The 22,010-nt window shown below is 43.6% G+C and overlaps 1 protein-coding gene across 1 annotated transcript; it reads right to left on the bottom strand.

Annotated features, from left to right (window-relative positions):
• Positions 1–3,483: 3,483 nt before the first annotated feature.
• Positions 3,484–21,660, bottom strand: LOC115012868 (neurexophilin-1). Its single transcript, XM_029438736.1, has 2 exons — positions 21,247–21,660; positions 3,484–8,021 (listed from the first exon to the last, which is right to left on the bottom strand). Exons 1-2 carry the CDS (start codon positions 21,301–21,303, stop codon positions 7,248–7,250), a joined length of 831 nt encoding a protein of 276 aa, XP_029294596.1. The 5' UTR covers positions 21,304–21,660; the 3' UTR covers positions 3,484–7,247.
• Positions 21,661–22,010: the final 350 nt, after the last annotated feature.

Raw genomic sequence — 22,010 nt, 5'->3', positions numbered from 1 at the left:
TGTGTTTGGGCTGCTTGGTAACTTAGGGGCAATAGAGGGAGTTTGAGAGATATGGAGCGTTGCCAGGAGGAGAGCACTGAGGATGTGTTGGGGGAAAGATAGAAAAAAAACCAGGGCCAAAGAAATCCATCAGGCTGAAGTATTTGAAGGACAGTTTCTCAGTGAGAGGCTCATCCTGTCAGACCCTGCGATGGGCTTCGCTCAGGCCTCGGCGGGAGCGAGCTCCTCCTCCTGAGATCATGCAGCTTCTGGTTGAAGGTTAAAAGGTGGGGGGAAAAAAATGGAGAGAACACGCTGGAGAAAGACAGTGATGGAGAGGTGGAAAACTAACCTTTTCCAGCTCTTGTTTTACGCCTCGCTCTCTCTCTCTTCCTTCTCACGTTCATCACTGGATATGAGCCTTTAGCTGAACAGCCTTTCCCTCCTCTGAAGAGTTTGGCATAAACACTTCTCAGTTACATGAAAAGAGGAGAAACTGTAACATTTCACACCTCCCTCACTCCCTCCCTGTTCACTCAAACACACACACAGATGCCGACACAATCCTCGCAGAATGCCTGCGCGTGCACATGGCCACACATCCGCACCTGGTTGTCTTCTAAGGGAGTGAATAATTACCTTGCCAAAGGGCACAACTGTGTTCCCTGGCTGGTATTTAAAGCCTTGTCACTGAATTTAAATTACCCCTCCTCTCTATCGCTTCCTTTAGTTAAGTGGAAATGTCCTCTTTTCAGGCTAATACAGAGATCACAGCCCTAATGTCTTCATCCTGGCCTCGAGCTAATACTGCCACATTGCATGACACGGACACCCAGCCTGAATTTCCACAGTGACGTTGACGTCTAAAGCTATTTGCTGTCACCCGCCGCAATCCAAACTCCACTACTGCTGTTATTGTGTTACAAGATGCAACAGAGCGTCAAACCCTCGTTTTTGATATTAGTATTTTCCATCTCAACGTCTTGTTTTCTGTGTGGGGGAATGATTTAGAAATAAAAACCTATTTTTCCAGCAGAGGTAGGGAGTGCTGACTTGATGGAGGTGTGTGTGAAATGCTGCCCCTCTTATTAGTTTATTCAGCTATTCTTTCCTCTTCCCACCACGCTGCAGCCCTAGGCCATCTGTGCTTTCTTTTGCATCAAGCTCGCACTGCCTCCACCGCCCTCCCGCTGTTCCCTCAACCCCTCCGCTGCTATATCATTTTCCAGCCTCTCTCACGGCCTCCGTCGAGCATGTGCGCCCTGCGTCGTGTGTCCAGTCTGTGCAGAAATACAGCGATAGGGGCTGCAGCTGCGGGGGTTGAGAGGCTGATCCTGTATTTGTCCTTGTCTGATGTAACTCGTCCCCCATGATGCTCTGTGGCTGAGACTGGGCCCACCTGCTTGTCCACTCTTCTCTGGTCTCTGGTCTGATTGGCATGGCAGGGCAGAAAGACTATTAGGATGCTGAAGCATGAAACCATTTAAGGTGTGTGTGGGCAGCGAGCGCATGTGTACATTTGCTTTAACACATTTATGCCTGTAGTAAGAGCGTGACCATGACCACCCCTACACACCATCTAGAATATCAAAGAAGATGAAGTGTATTTGAATTCAGCGGGAGTGCAGCGAGGTACGGCATGCTAATGAATTGCCTCTGGATGGAGATGGTATCCAGGTAACAAAAGCCCTAATCAGCTTCTTTAAGATCTGCAGTAGATCCACAGAAGCACTTGATGGGGACACAAATTACAGAGACTCTAAATGGTGGATTAGGTTTTTTTGTCATGCAAAATATATATAAATGTATCCTTTTTTTAAATTAAACATATGTAAGACTCATGGCAATAAGCTTTAAGGTTCACGTAGTATTCATATATGCTCAGAAATCATTCTTCTCAGGGTGAAAAAGCCTCTGAAACCACATTTACACTATAATGAGACAGAAATCTCTGAAACCCTAGACTAATGAAATTTTCAGATGGGTTAGCAGGCTGACCCAATACACCTATTCTATATTAAAAGAGATTTGAGGATATGTTAGTCATTTAAATGAAGAAATCATTTACAAAAAATAGATTAAAAAACAGAATTATGCAAAGAAGATTATCCTTATTGCAGACTGAGAGAGAAACCTGTATCATATTAGTTACAGATGACTGATGAAATCAGATTTTTAATAAGACTTCAGTGTCACTCCACTTCTGTATATCATCCAACTCTTATACCAGCTTAATCCTTGTTGATCATTTCAAAGTGTGAAGAAACGAGAACGCTGCGGTTGAGCTCCGACTTTGCCACCGCTGTCAGGGAGGGGATGATGCTTGCAGAGTGCAATATTACACTTTGTGGAGTAACATGTCATGGAGGAAAATGACACGTAATTATTATTCTACAGGATAAAATTGCAAACCTGATAGCCTTGATGTTCAAAACAAGTGCTAACAAGGAGCCAGCGCCGTCCCTTCTGTCTTCTCTCACTCGCCGTGTCTCTTGTTACATATTTAGTCTAGTTTTCCCAGACACACGTTTCCATACCTCAAGGTTATTTTTCTGAATGTCTATTTGTCATTTTAAGCTTTGCACGCCTTCTCCCGCCTCCTCACGCCATGACTAGTTATTTTCTCAATTGACTATTGTCCAGCTTCCCATTACTCATGCTGAAATGTCCTTTCCTCTCTGAGACGCTCCCACTCGTGAATAGTGTTCTCTTTGTGGACAACCAAAAGCCTCTTGTAAAGCCTTATGTCCACTATCAATGAGTGTTGCGTGCAGTTTCCACCCTCTGTGTGTATCTGTGCACGTGTTGCAGTATTTGTGACCACCTTTGACCCGTGTGTTGCTCTCACACAGTCTTACATTAACCTCAGTCCTGCTTTCTTCCAAATGAGCTTTCTATTCTTCTGTCTCCATGTTGGCTTATTTGCCTCCCTTTCATCATCTCCGGCAAGGTTATCCTGAGGCAAGCAGCACTTTTATGGGAACAAGGGGGCGTAGAGGAGGGGGTGCAGGGCCTGGCTTTGCCGCCAGCCATGCCTTAATCGATCTTGTTTAAAGGGATGTTGTGAGCTGAATGTTTGAACCCGTCTCCTCGTTAACAGTTTTCTGGGATTTAATTAAGAAGTAGAATGAATTTAATGTCAATTACATCTTAAAACAGACGGAGAGTGAGAAGATGCGCAACTAAAAGAAAAGAAAAGGAGGCTAATTAGGGGATGGAGTTGTGTTCATGCATCATTCCAGTTGAAACATTTCCTTCCTCTCCCTTTCAACCCCATTTTCCTCTCTGCTCCTTGTTCTCCTTCTATTTCTCTCTCTGCATGTATCTCTGCAACAGCCCTCAGCAACAAAAAAAAAAAGAAGTCACATCTTTTCTTTGCCGTTGGCACACAGTATGGGTATGCAAATATGAGAAAATAGAGACTTCAGCATTGTTGACACACTCTTCCTACACATAAAGCACAACCAGATATGAAACTGGAGTCTGTCTCTCTTCAACTGAAGTGGTTTAAGTACTTCTGTGTACTTTATTGATTTTAAGAATGTTGAAAACCACAGTAGATGCCATCATATCATCCATACAGTATACCATTCACATGACAGAGAAACAAAACCATGAGGAACAAAAAGATAAAACAGACAACCTCCACTGCATGACCCACATTTAAATACAACTTTATTCAGATCTGAGGACTCATAGATTTTATATATATATTTATATATATATTTAAATATTTATATATATATATATATATATATATATATGTATATATGTATATATATTTTGGACAGTTTTGTTACTATTCTTTGCTGAGGGGACTGCTCACTGGACAATCTCTCAGGCCACATTTCCACATGTCTGTTGGCATCAGATGGGTCAACAGTAAGGCTGCTGCCGTAAAACAACACGGTCCATCCCACGGCAACGTGATCGTCTCTTAAACTTAGTCCAGCAGCCTTCCTTCGCCCCGCGGAGAGGCGGAGAGGGTGGCGTCTCAGTGAGAGTATTGCTGTAGATCTGAGAGGATCGGTAATGAACAGTGAGGGGCTTCGTCCTAGCATGTAGCCCAAGAGATGTCCTTGTTTTGTTCTACATGAGTTCAGTGCTGTGGGCTAAACGTTGCCCAGCTTTGATTCCAACATGTGTGAGTATCCATCTTCTCTCCGGACGCCCTGCAGGAGGCGGGGAGAGGAGTATTGAGGTTACTGAGGCGTATCTGTGTCGGGCACTCCGTTGGCATGCTCTCGAGGAGATTTCATGTCCTTACAATCCAGGGGCTTATGTAGGATGCTTTGAACAGGAGAGAGGAAAATACCTAAACCAGCACATCTTAAGACTGTGAGTGCACACATTTGTTTGATGGGATATAGATATATAGAGAAAAAGATAGATAGAGAAGGAGAGAGGGGAGTTCTCCTTGCTGATGTTCCGTTGGCTCGGCATTAAGCTCGCAGAGATTAGCCAGCTCAGCTCAGCTCAGCACTGCGTGCAGGAGGGCGGGGGGGGGGGGGCAGCAGCAGCAATGAGGAACTACCCACAGCAGGGTTCAACACCAGGGTAAGCAAGGTAGAGAGGGTATGGAGGCTTAGGTCAGTCAGCCGGGTCACACACAGGGAGAGGACAACAGCGTGAGGACAGCAGGACACATGGTTGAGTAACACGTGGATGTCTGGAGGGGAAAGGGGCAGAGAGAGCTGCAGGATGAGGAAATGAATGAACAGAGCAAGAGGCAGTGGTTCATTCATGCTGGTTGATGTGCATTTTACAAGCTTTGTATCTCATCAGCAGACAGGACTCACATCTATAGTGCATGTTCCACTGGGACTCTTTATGTACGCTTTAAAAATAAGTACTGCATTATTGTGATGTGGGGGGAATCAGAATGAGTCCTTACAAGCTTTCTCATAGTTGGGACTCTGATTGATGGTCACATATTTAGGAAATTCCCCTCTTTGAGGATTCTTGATTGTGAGACACACACATATATATCGGTGCATATGTGCAAACCTGTCTCCTAAAACAGCATTCTCAATTACAAAACGAGGGAAACGTACATAACTAAATGAATAAGATCATGGTTTGACTTTAAAAAGGTACGTTTGTTATGTTATTGTTATGCAATGACACATCCATCGACCCAACAACCTTCTCCCTGGACTTCCGCTGACTTCGATTACAAACGTATTTGTGATGTGCCAAAAACAAACGTAATCCTTGAGAGAAAAAACGTTTCCCTCGAAACGTAATTGACAATGCAGTTGTGTTGTATGTGACTGTAATTTTTAGGAGATCCGGCTGATATATGAAAAATCTGTTTCAATAAAACAATCACGCGCAAGAGAGAGAGAGGTTTGCCTTCGTCAGATGAACAGCATTTATCATTGCTGCGGGTGGTGTAGCTGCCTGTCCCCTGCAGACTTGCTCTTGCTCTGCTGCCATTTGCTCTGGGCCACAAGATGATTAGTTGGCATATGGAGAGGAGCGACCCCCTCTTTAAGAGTGAATTGAAAAGCGCTGAGCTTTGATGTGCAGATTTGCAGGTCTTTGTTACTATCTTTAGCCCTGTGACTGTGTTTTTTACTACTCCTCATGCTCCTCAATCTCACACAGAACAGCCAAGGCGATGCAATTATGTCTGGCCTTATGCTCCCCCCCCCCCACAGGAGGACGGCTTCATGGTGACCGCTCACTGCTGCGCGGCTCCACCTGGGACATGGGCGCTTGGCACTTGCACAGATCTTGGCTAAATCCCTGACATCACAGCACATTAACAAACCGGTTACCTGAGCTCACCGTTTAATAAATCTGCACACCTGACTGTCATTGTGCCCTCTCGCCAAAAAAATATCAGGCTACCTAATTCATAACTCCTGTACTGATATTGTCTGAGAGAAACATGAGATGGGCCAGCCAGTGGACATTTATCTTAATGAGAGCGATTAACTTTGGGCTGAGCTTTGTCCACAACTCTCCCCGTGAACGTGAACCTCTCATCCTCCTACTTGCTGACTTGATTTTTAGGAATACATTTCACCCTCTCTCGTTGAAACCTTAATTACTTCTAAAGGAGATTAAATTATATGTAATTATTATGATAATATTTTCATTTATTCAAGATAACGGGCAGACTTTAGAGAACACAGAATTTGTCGGGAGAGAGCAATCTGCCTCACACAGTCAAAGTTATCAAGGCGTGAAATCAGGAATCCTGACGGCAACAAAATGTAATCTTTTTCATACAGAGGGGACAATAGAAGGAGATGCATACTCTAAGTCTCCTTCTCCACTTTAATTAAAACAGCTCAATGAATCTCTCTCGCTCTCACCCCCCCTCGCTCTCTCTCTCTTAAATGTGGAGGACCAATTCTATCTCTATGCAGAATCTAGTTATTTCCCTCACACTGAACTTGTCTTAAGCCCTGGCCCTGAATCTTTGTTGAGCAATTGCTTTTTCTTGCAAATTTTTATTATTTCTCTCTTTCTCCTTCCCCCCCCCCCCCCTCTTTTATTGAAATGGAGGTGGCATACAGTAACTGAGAGATATATAGTTATTAGATTTGGCAGGCTTCAAACGTAAACCACACATTGACAATGTTATGGTGGGATTCTTACAGCGGCATGAGAAGAGGAACTTGGATTTAAAGTTCACATAACAAAAGAAAAGACTTTGAGTGTAACCTAAATGATCCTGTGGTTGGTTCCACTTTACATTCATCTGCTCTGCTTGTGTTCCCTCTGGTTTTTAATCATTTTGCACTGTGCAATGATAAACACTGTATGATGTTTGTAATAAACTCTGAATTTGTACACAACTCTCGGGTGAATCGTATCGCAGCTTTCAAATGCGCACTTTCACTGAAAATGCTGTCTTGCGACTATATAGTAAAGGGGTGATTGAAAAGACATTCCGACAACATCCACAAACGACTTAATGGGACAAAGAATGAGCTGGCATGAGAGAAGTTGGCATTTAGAAACTGGATTGAGGTTAAGAATGAGCGTGTTTGATTTCCACTACCAGTCCAGTTAATGAATGCTGCAGTTACACATTCCAAATGCCTCATTATCTGCATACTGTACTTTTTGTTTTGCATATATGTTAAATACATCTTACAATAGTCAGGCTACAGAGAGGGTTTTTTTTTAAGGTGTCTTGCTGCCACAACGGCATTAAGGACGATTCACAGCCCTGGTTTCTTCCCCGTGTTGCAGTCACTCCTACTCAACCCCATGTTCCTCTCCCACCTCTCCTCCCCCCTACAAGTCTTCTAGCCCGAGGGCAGGTAGGGCATCTCGTTATGGTAGTTGTAGTCCGGGCAAACCTTCTGGACCAGGCGGTAGTCCGTACTGTAGAAGGAAATGTAGATACAGATGACCTTGAAAGGTTTGGAGCAAATCCAGGACACGTGGCTCTGGATCTGCTCCTGGAAGCAGGTCTTGGACGGGTCGTAGTTGCACAGCGAGGTGCGCTTGCTGCGATCCACCTTCTCATAGTCCACGCGGCAGTTGAAGATCTTTGAGTCCTTGGGGTAGACCACGCTCTGGCGCTCCAGGTCAAACTCCACCGCCTTGACGGGTGGCACCAGGCTGACCGAGATGTTGCCCTGGCCCGTGGAGTTGTGGCGGAAGTAGACGCTGAATGTGCCGTTACCGTGGTCCACGATCTTGCCGGTGATCAGCAGGTTAAGCCTCACCGTCTTGATATTGGAATAGAAGTCTCCCCAGCCGAACATCTTCTTGAACTTGCCGGTCTTAACGATGGGCCGGCGTTTGACCCTGGAGCTGGAGGCGTCTGGTTTGAGCAGGTCGCTCCCCAACATCTCCCAGAACTCCTGTTTAGAAAACTCCTGCTTGGAGAAAGGAATCGGGGAGCGATAGGGCAGCTCCAGAGAGGTGGTGTTAGCAGCTCTGCTCTTACTGTGAAGCATCCAGCGGCTCAGGGGAGACAGGGGAGTCTGCCCGCTCAGGAGGCCCACCGTCTTGGAGGAGTCGTCAGAAGAGCTCTTGGGGCTGGAGGAGTCGTCTTCTTGACCCAGGGCCACCTTGAGAGAGGAGGTGGGGATGGGAGGAGAACATAGAGAGAGAAAGTAGGCCGTTATCAGCAAGGTAGCAAGAAATGTGTACAGAAAACAAATTAAAGGTTTAATCGATACTTAATTTACTGTTCATACCTACAGTGGTTGTAAACGTGACATTCTATCAATGTTTATATATATATATATATATATATATATATATATATATATATATATATAAATAAATACTTTACATTTTGTAGGTATTGCTATTATTACATTCTTTTGTTTACCCCGGCCGTGAGAGAAGAATTCTCCTTTATGTCTACTTTTCGTAAAGCCGATGTAATTCCCTAAGCTCCCGAGTAATGGGCTCATATGCCTCCTTCGAGCTCCTTGAGGCCAGAGGGATCAGAGAACACATTTAAACAGAACAGCCGCACCAAAACTGAATTCACATAAAGTGTATTACTCCTTGGGCAGTTTAATCAATATTTGTGAGGGTGGACACTTCTCTACAAAGTCCATAATCCTGTAAAACAATTAAACTCTGTCATTAAGAAACACTTTCCAAGTTGTTTCTCTGACAACAGAGGTTGCAAGTTGATTTATGCTCTTATAACGCGTCTGGATGCACAGACAGCATCTCAGCTAAACACACTCATTTCTACATCATCCAAGGTGCTGTATTAGTGTCTCAGCTCATTTGCACTCAAACTAAGTCAGCAAAGGTCACTTAAAGATCATCTAATTGGATAGAAATGAAAGAATCTGAAAGGAAGAACCTCCAAGTGAGTAGACTAAGCCGCGTGTTTCTGTTTTAAAGGGAGCTTTTTGCTTCCTAAGCACATGCGGTGTGAGTCTGAGAACAGGGGAAACTATTATTGCCTCAAAATATTCGGTTGGAGGATCAAAGTGTTTGAGGAAAGGGAGCTGGGCAAGCGGGTGGGGCCGGAGAATAAAGTGTTATGTCCAATGAAGACTTCCAGTGTTTTAATTAAAGAAAGAAAATCTGCATCGGCACGCACACACACACACAACGCTGTCAGATGTTAACATCAACTGAGGGGAGGGGAAGAGGAGTGAGGGAGATAAGAAAGTGCTGCTGTGCTCAGCAGTAGCTTTGTTAAGAGTGTGTGAATGTGGGAGCAAAGTCCTGGGTAATTATTCAACGGTAATGATCTATTAACAGGTAGCTTCTGTCTAATGCGCCATTGAAGTCACCGGCATTATTGTGTCCTCTGGCAGTGGAGAACTTCGCACACATGACGTTTGTGCATTTTGAGTTGTAAACGTGAAAAGTGATGCAAATGCAGGATAACTTTGTGTGTGTGTATGTATCCGCAGAGATTTTACAATGATGCATAATGCATGTATTCCTGTCTGTGCTCTGATCCATCTACTGTCTTTGACTGCCAGGGCTTCCTTACACAGGCTTAGTCAGGATTATTAAGTCCGACTCATTTTTATTCTATTTTATGCAGGTTTTTCAAGCTCACTCAGATTTGTTCACTTGCACCGCAGTCAGTCAGCGATATTGATTTTCCGTCTCCCTAAAAACATGTATTTCCTTTCATAACAACGTGTATCGCATTTCAACTGCCTTGCGAGGATTCCCGCTGATGTGGTTGCGGTCTGGTGTTGGGACTCAGATAAGAGGACTCCCCTCTTCCTCTAATCTGGCCCTATTACCACGAGGGTGTTGGAGGCCAGACGTCCTCTGCTCGAGTTACCTGTCTGCTGCTACGCTACACTGTCACATCCTCCAGCCTCCCCACGGGGGCCGATAACTGCCTTGACAAGGACTCCTTCCTCTTGAATCAGATAGTTCTGATAGCCTCTTTGAGAATCCCAAACTCATTAATAATGAACAGAAATGTTGAGGAGCTGAAGACACATTTATTTTAATCTTTTCGGATGTATCTTTGTGTTTTTCAGACGGGGAGTTGAGGCCAGGCAGGATGACTTTGATGACAAATACACCATTCCCCACGGCTCCTATTGAAGGACTACTCTGTGTTTGATTTCTCTTCTTCAATGAGCTAGTGACTGCTGGGTACAGAGGGTAACACTGCTGCCTGCCTCCCCAGAGAGCACTTAACAACCCCTGCGGTGTCCTACAAGAAGGCCCTTTAGGGTTCTTGAAAATGTTACATTTGATTTTTATAAAACTGCCCCCTTGCTTTTAGGATCCTCAGCATCTTGCCAACAGCGCCGCTTGTCTAAAGCGACTCTCAGATGGCACCAACACTCGTATCTGAGTGTAACATATTGCAGAATGCTTTGCTGTACAGTAGCTTTCATATTGAGCAAGGCATCCTTCTCTCTCGCACACAGTCTTCATTAGAAAGCCTGAGAGGCCAGGCTAGCGGGAGGGGAGATGAAGTGAGCATTGTGCTATTGTTGAACAGAAGATTTAAGTGTCTGGCACTGCTAGAGGTGTCAGATTCAGTGTGCAGCATCATTGTCAAAGACAAATGTTAAAATGAGCTTAAAAAAAGAAGAAGAAAATACTCTGAGCACGAGCTGCATTTATTACCGCTGTAAGAGAACACACACCGTTGGGCTGTTCGCACCATCATGATGCATTTACATGCAATTGTGGATTAATTTCTGCAAGTAAAAGTTCTGCAGTGTCGCTTTTTTACATGCTGTTTGCATGTTTTTAAAACTCTAGGAGATCTGCTGAACAATGCATCTCTAAGGTCACAGTGGTCGTTATACTGCGGCACATCACATATTTTTCATCATTAAATATTGTAACAATCACCATCTTACATTCCATTCTGAAAAACTGCATACGACTACAACTCTCTCGCCCCTCTGCATTTAACTAGGAGAGTATATGAGGTGTAAGATTTAACTATCAGCACGCGTCCAACTTTGACTTATGCAGCGTAAGCAGGTTGAAATGGTGGAGGAACACCCCCCCCCAAGTTCCCTGTTGTTTTCACAATGCTAAAAGATTAATGCATTACTTCACTTTAGTGGAATCATTTCACATTTTATCAAGCATGCTGCGACATTGTTTTGTGAACAATTGAGCACTATTGTTGTCTGCTTTGGGTATTCATACCACTCGCATGCTTTCATATTCAAAGCACAGTCCAAGAAGTCTTCCTTTGATGATGCACCACAAATAATATCTACTTTTTCAGTGTCGAAACATTAAGGAGGTGTTTTGTTGAGTTTAAAAAAAATGATTTCCATGGCTGCAGCTTTTAACGTCAAAGGTTTATTATTCACTAGGTCATACTAAAATATGCACCATCTACATAGTGTGACACAGTAAAGTCCTGCTTTGAAAGGCCAGAACAAGTTATTTTCAGGCTAAGTTTGTTTTGTTTCATGAAGCTTGGCATGATATATCCCAGTTTTAAGTACTGTAGGCAAAGTGTGGGCGATGGGCAATCAGGTCTTAGTGAGGGGGCGGAGGTTCGGGTGATTTTGTCATTTGTCATGTGCGCTAAGTGAGTCAGTGAAACGGCTGGAGAAGATGGGAGGTGGCTGCAGGCTCTGTCGCTGTGGTAATTGTGAGTCATTCAGCCTCACTGAGCACAGGCCCCAGGCCTCTCTCCCAGCAGGGAGTGTGTGGAGGGGAGCGATCCTCACAAGCCTGCCAGCTCCACAGGCAATAATCAGCCTGTTACAGTGACAGGTACACCGCTTTAACCCCTTTCCCCTGGTGACAGAAGCACACTATAGCCATAATGCAGCAGAGGGATCAGGGAGCCACTTAACTGAAATCTGTGCCATAACGCTCACAGAAGCTCGGTTACTGGTGACAGACCAGCGTGTCAACCAAAGGATATCCTTCCAAAATTAGACTCCCACTTGAGTTTGCACATTCAGACTTTACTTGTTAAGTTCCTGGACAAGCGCTGCAGATATCCTACCAAGAGCTGCACACGTTTTAATGTGGGGACTGGAGCTAATTAGTTGGTTAAAAACGATTTAGATAATTGACGACGAATTGAATTCTCTCTTCTACATAAAATACCAACTGTTATGAGGATTTGCTGTTTTGTATCATTGTGAATCAAATATATTTGGGTTTTTAGTTTCTAGGCCGGACAAAACAAGTCATTTGAGAATGTTACCTTAGCCCAAATAATGAGTTCATTAGAAACGGTATTATTCTATAATAATAATTAATAGAAATGACCATGTTTGATGAACAAGTGGTCACTCACAGAGAATCATCCCCTGACTTTGCCGTTCCCCTCTTTGCTCATTGTTTTGATTTTATTACCCGCAACTTTGCAGTTTGGGTTCACTCTCAGCGGCTGATATTGTCGATCGTGGCTGCAGACAGAAAAGCGTTAGTGACTGGTGAACAGAGTGGAGCGTTTAGCAGCTAAACAGCCAGATATTTCCCTCAGGAGTTGCTGGAGACCAAAGGAGGTAAAAGGAGAATGAATATTGGATTTACATTAACAGGTGGCCAGAAAACATGAATGCTAATGTTGCTCTGTATCTGCTGGATGTTTAATTAGCCAACTGTCTGCTAACACGTTCGCCTTATCAAATTATAAGGTGATATTATACAATTGTTTTTACAACTTGCTTCCCCCGAGTGATCAAAAACCAAATAAGATTTTAACTTGTACCTCTCATTATATTATGCTGTTGTATTGCATTACATCTTTTCGAGTAAGAGATGAAAATGCTTCTTTCATCCCTGAACATAACGAATTTAAATGTGCAGTCTTTACATTGTTGTCTGCAAGTTAAAATAATGGAGAGAATAAACAGCAGATTAACCACTGCTGAAAAATAAGGGCTCTATTTCATTAAATATACTTAACTGTTATTGCTTTATAATAAAAGCTATTTTATTGCTTTTATTATCTTTTCACTGTGATACATGTATCCAATGATTATGTCATGAACCGTTTATCAATCATAAAATCCAACATATAAATTAGGACCTATGTTTTTAACCTGTGCCCTGAAATCCCCCCCTTCACTGTCCGAACCAGCAGACACACCAACAGTTATGAGTTTTAAACTGTATTTGTATGGATGTATAATCTGGATTAAAGCAAATTAATTGATTGATTGATAGAGAGAACCTTCCCGTGGAGCCACCCAGCGGTTCTGAAAGCATGCGTGTGTCCTGGGGAGCTGACAAGTTCAATAACCACTCCATTTTCCTCTGGCTGTTACGGTTGAAATCTTCATCTCTAATATGACATCAATTTTTAATTAAAGACCCAGGCAGCTCAGATTTCTTAAGTGTTCGTCAATGCTTTATTCTTTTTTCTTCTTCTGTCTTCAGATCTAATATGCTCACTGCAGGAGACTTCTCTGCAACATGATTAAAGTCTGAAAACGGCTGTGCCCTTATAACTAATTATTCTTCTGGCTAGTGTAGATCCAAGAAGAGGTGAGGGAGGGAAAGGTAATTTCACAAGAAACAAGCCATTTGACTCTTAATGAATAATTTACTCCGGCTTCTTGGGGGTCACTGGAGCTTAGATCTGCAGTGGGCGAACAAACTAACTGCACTGAATCTTTTTATTCAAAACCCTTTTTTCCCAATCGAATGTTTCTCTCTGCATCCTCCTCCAGCCGCCTTCCCCCAGCTCATTTTGGACAGCTTCAGTTGTGTGCTCCCAGTGGAGTTGGGCTCATTTGGTATGCTCAGAGAGAAGCCGGGCTCTGAATTGGCTATCACATTTTTTTTACATTATAAGATATTGACAAGTTGGTAGTGCAAGGAGGGTGGAGAGGGGACTGTTTGTCCCCAGGGAGGGGCATGCACTGATGGGGCAGAGCTAATTACACTGTAGCACTGCTACAGTATTCAAAGCTGGACAGACTATACAATCTTGTTGTCTGACTTATTGCTCTAGTCTTTCTATTGGATTTTAAACATCTGCACAGCAGTAAAGGTGGACATCTTTAAATACAGATGTGGCTGCAGAGGTGTGCCAGATGTGTCCACATACAGGTGAACATGAATGCAATGCAATCTGATTGTTTTGTAGCTCTGCCTATAGCTTTGCAGGCTGCACGGCACATAAGGCCACAATATGCCACAGAGCTCGCGGTGAAACAGCAAACTGCATCTTTAGCTGAAGTCCAACTTTTTTCTGTGTGGCAGCAGTCTTTCACAGATAAAACCAAATGTGAGCGGGGAAGGGAAATTCGATCACAAGTGCTTACTTGTGAAACATTTGACACGCATCCTGACAACAGGTGTGAACCGCAGTCCGTCTCAACCGCATTAGAACGTCACCAGAGGAAAGGTCTTTGTTTTGATCTCTTAAAAACAAGCTGCGTGTTAAGTGACAAGCGACCTCCAGCAGTCAGGCGAGTAATAACCTGCCCTCTCGCAAAGAGGAACGTTCTTGTTATCCTGCTACAACAGTGAGGAAGTCAGGGTGGAGGTGTATACAGACTTGGACACTGCACACTGTGTGGTCTGTCACCTTGAATCAAGAGTGGTTTCTTTTAACCGTAAATGCAATAGTTCCTTAACCTTAGCCACTCAGCTGTAGTTGCTTAAGCCTAACCAGACTACAGAGGCAACCGTCAATTGTCACTTTTTAATGATCTAACAAAATAAATCAATTTGTGCTTCAGGTCAGCAAACGTTTGCTTAAAAGAAAAACAGTGGAGCTGCTAACAGTATCACTGTGAAGTGGGGCAGTGGTGACGGCATGACCGCTCAAACTGGACACGTAAAGGTTAAAATAATTGCTTGTCATTGCTCTCCTATATTTCACAGCAATATATTCTCAATTCAGAAATCACTGTAGTCTGCAAAAAAAATTGCTCTTATTATCCATTTATTATACTTGAAACACTTCTTCTTTCAAGCTCAGCCTAAATTCCCCGATCCCTGTGGCTGTGCGCTACTTTAATTGGAAACCCCCCAGTAAAGACCCTCAGCGGGTCTTGTCTGGACATGTGCACCACTCTGACCCCCTGAAAATCACTGTAGCGTCACTGGGCAGCACGCTGGTGAACTGCACACTGCATGTTCATTCACGCAGAACAGACTGTTTACAGATTGTGAGAGAATATAAATGGGCTTTTGCTCCCGGGTCTAATTCTGCTGTGGTATCGAGTGGCCTCAGTCACGCCACGATGAGGTCAGCATGAACCTCAGAGCCTGCAGCATCAGAGAAGCTTCAGTTTCCTTCAGCGTTAAACTGCACTGACAGCCTAATGTTCCCCCTTCAAATAAACCCACGTCCCCTGGTCCCACATCGCCTTTTCTAATATTGTTTAGATGCCTACTTGAAACGATGAAAATTTCATTCTATATTGACACTTTATATAACATTTTCACAACGCAGTAAAACAACTTTTACTATTGTCGAAGCTCTCCGAAATTAAAACGTCTCTTATGGATTTTCCCATCCTTAGTTATTCCTCTGTGTGAAAGTCAAGCGCATCTTTATCTGTGTCCCCTGGGAGTTAAACCCACTCATTCCACCCAAGGCTATGAGTAATTTTTCTTTAAGCCGTGCGCTATAATCTACCCTTCACTATCCGAACCAGCAGACAAACCTACAGATATGTTTCCAGGATCTGCTCTGTCTCCCCCCTGCATTCTCCCAGAGAGCAATGCCACAATAAATTGTGCTGGTTTTGAGCAGACAACGTATTCTGTCTCAGGACAGCTCGGCGCTTCACTATGAAGGGCTGTCAGTGTGTCAGGGAGCGTGTTTTCTCTCTGTCCGTCTCTCTCAGTCTCTCTCTGTCTCTCTCTGCTGCTGTGGGGCTGCTGGGAGCCCGGCGGGGGAGGAGGGGATGTTTGGCGGAGGAGGGGAGGTGGGGGCGAGGACAGGCGGTCCCTCACTGGTTTCCTCAGCGGGCGGTCAGGAGGGAAGGGGTGCACCTCTGGGGGCCCTCTTGCTGTGGTTGTGCATAACTCAAGCTGTTTTACACCACAGGCAGGAAGCCACAGAGGCTGTAACACCAGCAGCTCCGCTCACTCACTGCTTCTTCAGGGTTTATCTGTTGTGATTGCTCATTGTTGGGTTATTTATTTGAACAATAAAACAAATACAAGTTAATGTAAAAGGTTTAAAACCATCATACAGTTACACCAGATGTAAGGCCAACCACAGCATGTGTCTTCAGGAGTATTAGGGACACAAATGCATCTTCTCTGAACAAAGCAAATACTTTTATACATTTAGATTCACATTTAAAGAGCGCTAGCAGTTGGCATTCAAAAGGTCGATGGCTGAAGATAATAAAGTGTAAACTGAACGATGTGAAAACAGCGGTCATGGCAGAACCTATCAAATGGCTGCAACCAAGAACTATTTTCAATATGGATTAATGTGCCGATTAATTCAGTACTTTTAGTTTAATCTGTGAAATGTTCCGTATTGTGTTTGCCTGTGTCTCCCCGTTAACAGTCCAACATTGAAAGACGCTCATTGTTATGTTGATATTGTTATCTAAGACAAAGACAAACTGTAAATCTTCAGCAGCTGGAAGAAGCCCGATTGTTGCTGCTCTACAAATGAGTCTGATTCTTTCATCACACACAACTTAAAGTATCTTCTGTAAATCATCAAGGTTCTGCAGCAGTGCTCTCCCAAGCTATATTGCAATCCTTCTAACAATGACTAACAAGAGGAGTGCATATTAATGTGCTCCTGATGATGATGAAGATGTCATGACCTGATAATTGTCCCTCTCACCCCCCCCCCCCTTACAGGAGGAAGAACAGGACAAATGTGATCAGCACAATAAACTGTTCTGTCTGCTTCCACTATCGTAACCCTCCCTTATGATAGGAATTTGACAATTATGAATGAGTTTTGTGTTTCCTGCGTCTGTGTGGGATGGAGAGTAGAAGCTTATGAGTTCTGACATGCAGATTGCAACAGTGACGGCAAACAGGAAGACGAGACAGAGCGAGCGAGAGAGAGAGAGAGCGAGAGAAAGCCCAAAACAAAAAGAATAGTATTCACTCTGCTGCTGTTTCACGTTTGTGTCGGCATGCAATATATGCTTTGTCAGACAGTTTCTTCTGTTTGTTTTCTCAGGATTAAGGCAGTATTTCTGTTTAGCCCAGGATGTATCTGGGTGGACAAGGTCAGCGACCCTGAGAGGAGGACAGGTATCTAAGAAGCATGAATGTAAGACTTTGTGACACGGCAAAACGGAGAGAGGAGTCCAATGTGGTTAGAATTAGTCCCTGACAGCCTCTGCTTTGTAATCCTCCACACACATATTCAGGTTTGCACATTCAGTTGTGTGTTTGTGCATTGTTGCAGAATGCTGTCTGGTGGAATTCCAGGCAAACTACAGGCAGTCTTGCTTCGATTATTGTTGTCTCACTTGTTGTGCTGCTATGTTAGGATTCAAGTGTCCCATTGGTGGGTTGTCACACTCCCGTCTTTGTTATGAAAAGGGATTTTGGCTCTGTGAAGCATTCAGCGTAAGAACATGTTTTGTTTTTAATTGACGTGCCGTGTAAAATAAGTGTGTTTCCTTGCTGATGGCAAAGTCAAATGAAGGGTGATGGTAAAGGTTTAGAGACGTAAAACATACTTTAACACCCTAAATCCGGAGTTGCGAATTCATACAAAGTGTCATGTTTTCTTTAGATTTCTCAAACTTGCACAGAAACCTTGAAATATGTATGAATGTCTTCGCCGAAATTCAATCAGTATTCTGTGCAGGGCCACAGAGGTGAAATTCAGCTATCAAGCATGATGGTCAGCGTCTTCATCCGCACTGAAAGCAATCAGAGGCAGAATAAAACCGCCCTGTCTCTCATGGCCAAAGAGAGGCTACCTCACGCTCATCTTTTCCACAAACCTCTTGTGGAAAAGAGCAGCTGTGAGCTCAACGTGACGATGTATGAAGAGCCAAGCGCCTGCATCCCTGACGATCTTTACCACATGAAGGTTACAGCACGTGCAAGGTCAGAATTCCTTATTAATGGCCTCTTTTGTGGGCCACGCACGAGGATCAAGCACACACATTTATCTCTCTTTGCAGAGCGCCGACTGAGTGAAATTATAATCATGTTTAAAACTGTTTACCTATTTGCAAGGATCAGGCTTGTTGATTAACAACTACAAATGACTTCCAGGAAGAGTGGAGTGCATTGGGAGTAATCGCAGAGGAGAGTCTGCAGTTCACTGGAGGAGACGAGTTCAACGGCCTTTTCTGTTGCGTTTGTATTCTTTTATTGGTAGATGTTCAGATGTTGACCTTTAACCTCGACACCTGCCACATTTCCCCGGCTGGTCTGTGGATTCAGATTGTCAACCTTGTGCTTCAGCCACACTGCTGCAGTTGTAGTTATATGTGGATTTAATGTATATCCTTGCCTTTGTGCAAAGATAAGAAAGAATGTGTAACGACTGTGAATGAGGCGTGTAAACCTTCATCTTCACCTCCTCTCATTTCCTTCGTCAACTCTCTGCACCTGCTCTATTTTCAACTTTTCCTCTATAGCTAGTCTTTCCTCAGCGTATTGTGGGAGCTCAGTTGACCTCGCATCTGCTGCATCGCTTAGTCATGAAACATGTCCCAACAAAGGCTGTAACTTACACATTAGAACTCAAACGACAAGTAAATCAATCGATTTGTCGACGGGCAGAAAAATAATAAGCTACTATTTTGATAATCTGTTTATCGTTAAAGTAATTCTTTCAAGCAAAAATCACAAACCTTTGACGGTTCCAGCTTATTAAACGTGATGCTATGCGACATTTTACAGACCGAATGATAAATTGATGAATCATGAAATTAAAAAGCAGCTTAATCGGTGATGAAAACAATCGTTAGCCGCTGTTCTTTTTAACATTTCTCTTCTTCTCGACCCACAACTGTCCGCTTATCACGAGGACAGCGAAAGGACACTAAACTATCCTCCTAAAAAATGACACAGATTATTCTCCTGATATATGCACAACAGCCACTTAGTTCACTGAGACACATCTAGTCATCTTGCCGAGCAGAAGAAAAATAACTCGAACCGCTGCCAAAAATAAACATAATTTCTCAAGCAGTCAATTATACAACTGAGAGTGTTTATATTATTCATAACCCTCCATTTAAATACAAAGAATAATTAACATTTGAAACACATCATTCATCACATAAACAACAACCAGAGTGTCACCTTTTAATAGTCGTCTATATTAGCAGCCATTTGGAAAAGGCCCCTCGAGATCTCAACCCTCTCTGAACATTGCGAAGCTATTACAACAGAAAATCATCCAAATCGAATTTCAATGCTTAGTAGGCTTATACGATTATTAATTACGTCTCTGTTGCGTAATAAAAAAAGTTATTTAATGTATTAATTGCTCCATAATTTATCAATGTCACAGGGCTAATGAATTACCAAAGATCTCCTGCTGAGGGATGTCATGTACGTTTTTTCGTAGATACATGGTCTGGCGAGGGAGGGGAAAAAACCCCCAATTAATTTCATTATCATTAGCTGCAGAGCGTTTGGGTTACAATAGGCTGGAGCCCTGCAGCTCACAAAATGCTCCCAGAACCAAGACAACACAAGAGTGTTAAGCCTATTATCCCACTCTCTTCTATCTAGTTATACAACGGCTGAAAAGGCACTCATCCCCCATATTTTAAGTCAGCGTGTGGTCTCTTCTCTCTCTCCCAGATAGCTGTTGAAACTAAATAAATCTGTGTGTTAAGTCTTTTACAAGCCCTGTCTGTCAGACCTCAAATCTCCAAAAGGGCCATTACTTCCCCGTGAGCACCTGAATAATATGTTAATATGAAAATCACAAGGTCATCATTGAAGGAATGCCGACACAAACGGGTGCATCAAACAAGCACTCAACCTCACTTGAATATTTCCACTGCACTGATGGGGTTTTTTTTTTTTTTTGGAGCTTGCTCATTTCCTGGGCCCTGCGTTACTCAGCCCAGGGGTTTCCGAGCAGAGGGGTGTTCAAGTTTCCTCATGTGAATCAAGGGATGATTTCTCATTAAAGGCTGCTTTTTAATAAATCTGCGTGCCTACATGAAAGAGGAGTGGGTGATCCAAATGTGATAGTATGGTTATGTAATGCTGGATGTATTCATTAGGACTGCGGAAACAGTTCATGTTTACACATCTGGTGTTTCAGGTCAGCAGGGGGGGGGGGGGGGGGGGTGTCCTGAGGTCCTGAGGTAAGGTCTCACACTTTACTTATTAGTGAGCTCAATTGAAAAACAGATGCTGGTGAGATGTTCAAAGTTATCTTGCACCCATGGTATTAATCATATCTGGCGAAAAGGAAAGTCCCCAGAATAAAGACTTTACTATAAGAGCTGCATGTCTCAAACCTTCTGCAGACATGGAAAAGTTTTCACAGTACTTACAGATTAAGTACTTACACAGTCTCTCACAGTATAATATCATGCCCATTACCCTACAACCTCATGGTGCAAATGTTTGCAGCAAATGAATGTCGTATAAAAACTAATCTGATCAAATATGTTGTGTGTGGTGTTAGTTCGTTATGTTAAGTGTGTGTGCTACTGCAGAGTAAACCCGCTTCCTACTATTTACATTTACATTTTGTTGGCAGGTTATTTGGCTGGTGCACGCTGTAATTAATTTCACTCAGTGCATGCGTATCAAACCGGTGAAAGCTTTCACATCATGTGTTCTCTGTTCTTGCTTTGGCTAAAAGTGGAAGGTCCTTCAGGACGCATGTGCACTTTCCGTGTAATTATTTCGGTGAAAATCATGACTTTCATGAGCAGTTACATACTTTGAAGTTAAAGATATGCAGATGTAGATTAAAACACTGATGTGGCTCCAGATACGCACACTGATGATGGATACAGGCGGCACGTTGCGCTCCGCACGCTGCCAGCGCGAGAGTCCGCTGGGAATAGTGATTGTGACACCAGCCGTACCTGAGCCGAGCCGGGTCAAAGTGAATGATATTTACTTCTTAATTATACGTCAAAATAACACAGACATCAGCACACATGCAGCGAACATAACACAGCCGGCGAACATTATCTCTGCATCTCTGCAAGAAACACAAATGACCTGCACGTCTGTTCTCATTTTGACCAGCATCTTCTCAGCTCTCAGTTTCCACGTCTGTCCACACCATTTTAGTCTACTTCTATTCGCGAGTTTGTAAGTTGTTGGTGCAAATGAGGTGCAGACACCTTGCCGTACCTCGTGACGCAGGTGCAAGGTGTTACATGAAACATAAAAGGTGATTTGGAGCAAGACGCGTAAAGACTTAGACAGTGTGACTTTTCCCCACTCCCACTCTTTTCTTACCAAACAAGCGGTTCCGTTCAGAAGGAGCAAGATGAAGCTGCGGTTGGGACGCATCATTCCGGCGCGTAAAACCCACAGCTCCCCCTCCCCGGTAGCAAAAAATAATAATATAAAAACTCCCGCACACGGGCTTTTCCTCCTTCAGGAAGATGTTCTTTCTCCGGCACCGGATCCCTCTCGACTGACGCACGGTCCCATGTCCAAGGCAGGCTAAACTGCAGCTTCCACAAACCTAAAAAAAACCCGCTGGAGATCACTTGGAGTCCCCCTTTTTTTTTGTCTTTTCTTTTGAGTCAAATTAGTTGGGGTATGAGGAATCCATGAATATGCAGTAGACTGTTATCATCCATGCAAACAAATACAGAGATCCCAGTTCAAAGTAAAATGGGTTGACTGGGAAGTGTGTAGATCATATCTGCTCATCGGTGCAAGTGGAGATCCTGGAGTGAGGGAGCTGCAGCCTCCTGCAGAAACTGAGCGATGCTGTGACTGGCAAGAGCGAACACACGTTTTAACATTTTCTACTCTCTCTCTCTCTCTCTCTCTCTCTCTCTCTCTCTCTCTCTCTCTCTCTCTCTCTCTCTCTCTCTCTCTCTCTCTCCCCCCTCCCTTACTCCCTTATCTCTAGCTTTCTCCACCTATCCAGCATCTCCTTCCTTCTCTCTTCCAGCCACTTTCTCTGATCCCATCCACTCAATTCTTTCTGCATACAATCAAAGAAAAAAACAATTAGAATGAATAACCAGTAGCTACCCAGCACTAAA

Source organism: Cottoperca gobio, chromosome 8 (genome assembly GCF_900634415.1).
Source record: "Cottoperca gobio chromosome 8, fCotGob3.1, whole genome shotgun sequence".
Classification (NCBI taxonomy): Eukaryota; Metazoa; Chordata; class Actinopteri; order Perciformes; family Bovichtidae; genus Cottoperca; species Cottoperca gobio.
Note: the sequence above shows the minus strand (reverse complement) of the source record. Positions and strands in the feature narration are given on the sequence as shown.

Excerpts from the sequence above, each read along its gene's own strand:
- LOC115012868 (XM_029438736.1), bottom strand. The coding sequence starts at position 21,303 with ATGATGCGTCCCAACCGCAGCTTCATCTTGCTCCTTCTGAACGGAACC. Across the intron at positions 8,022-21,246 it reads TGAACGGAACCGCTTGTTTG|GTGGCCCTGGGTCAAGAAGA; the intron begins GTAAGAAAAGAG and ends TCCTCTCTCAAG.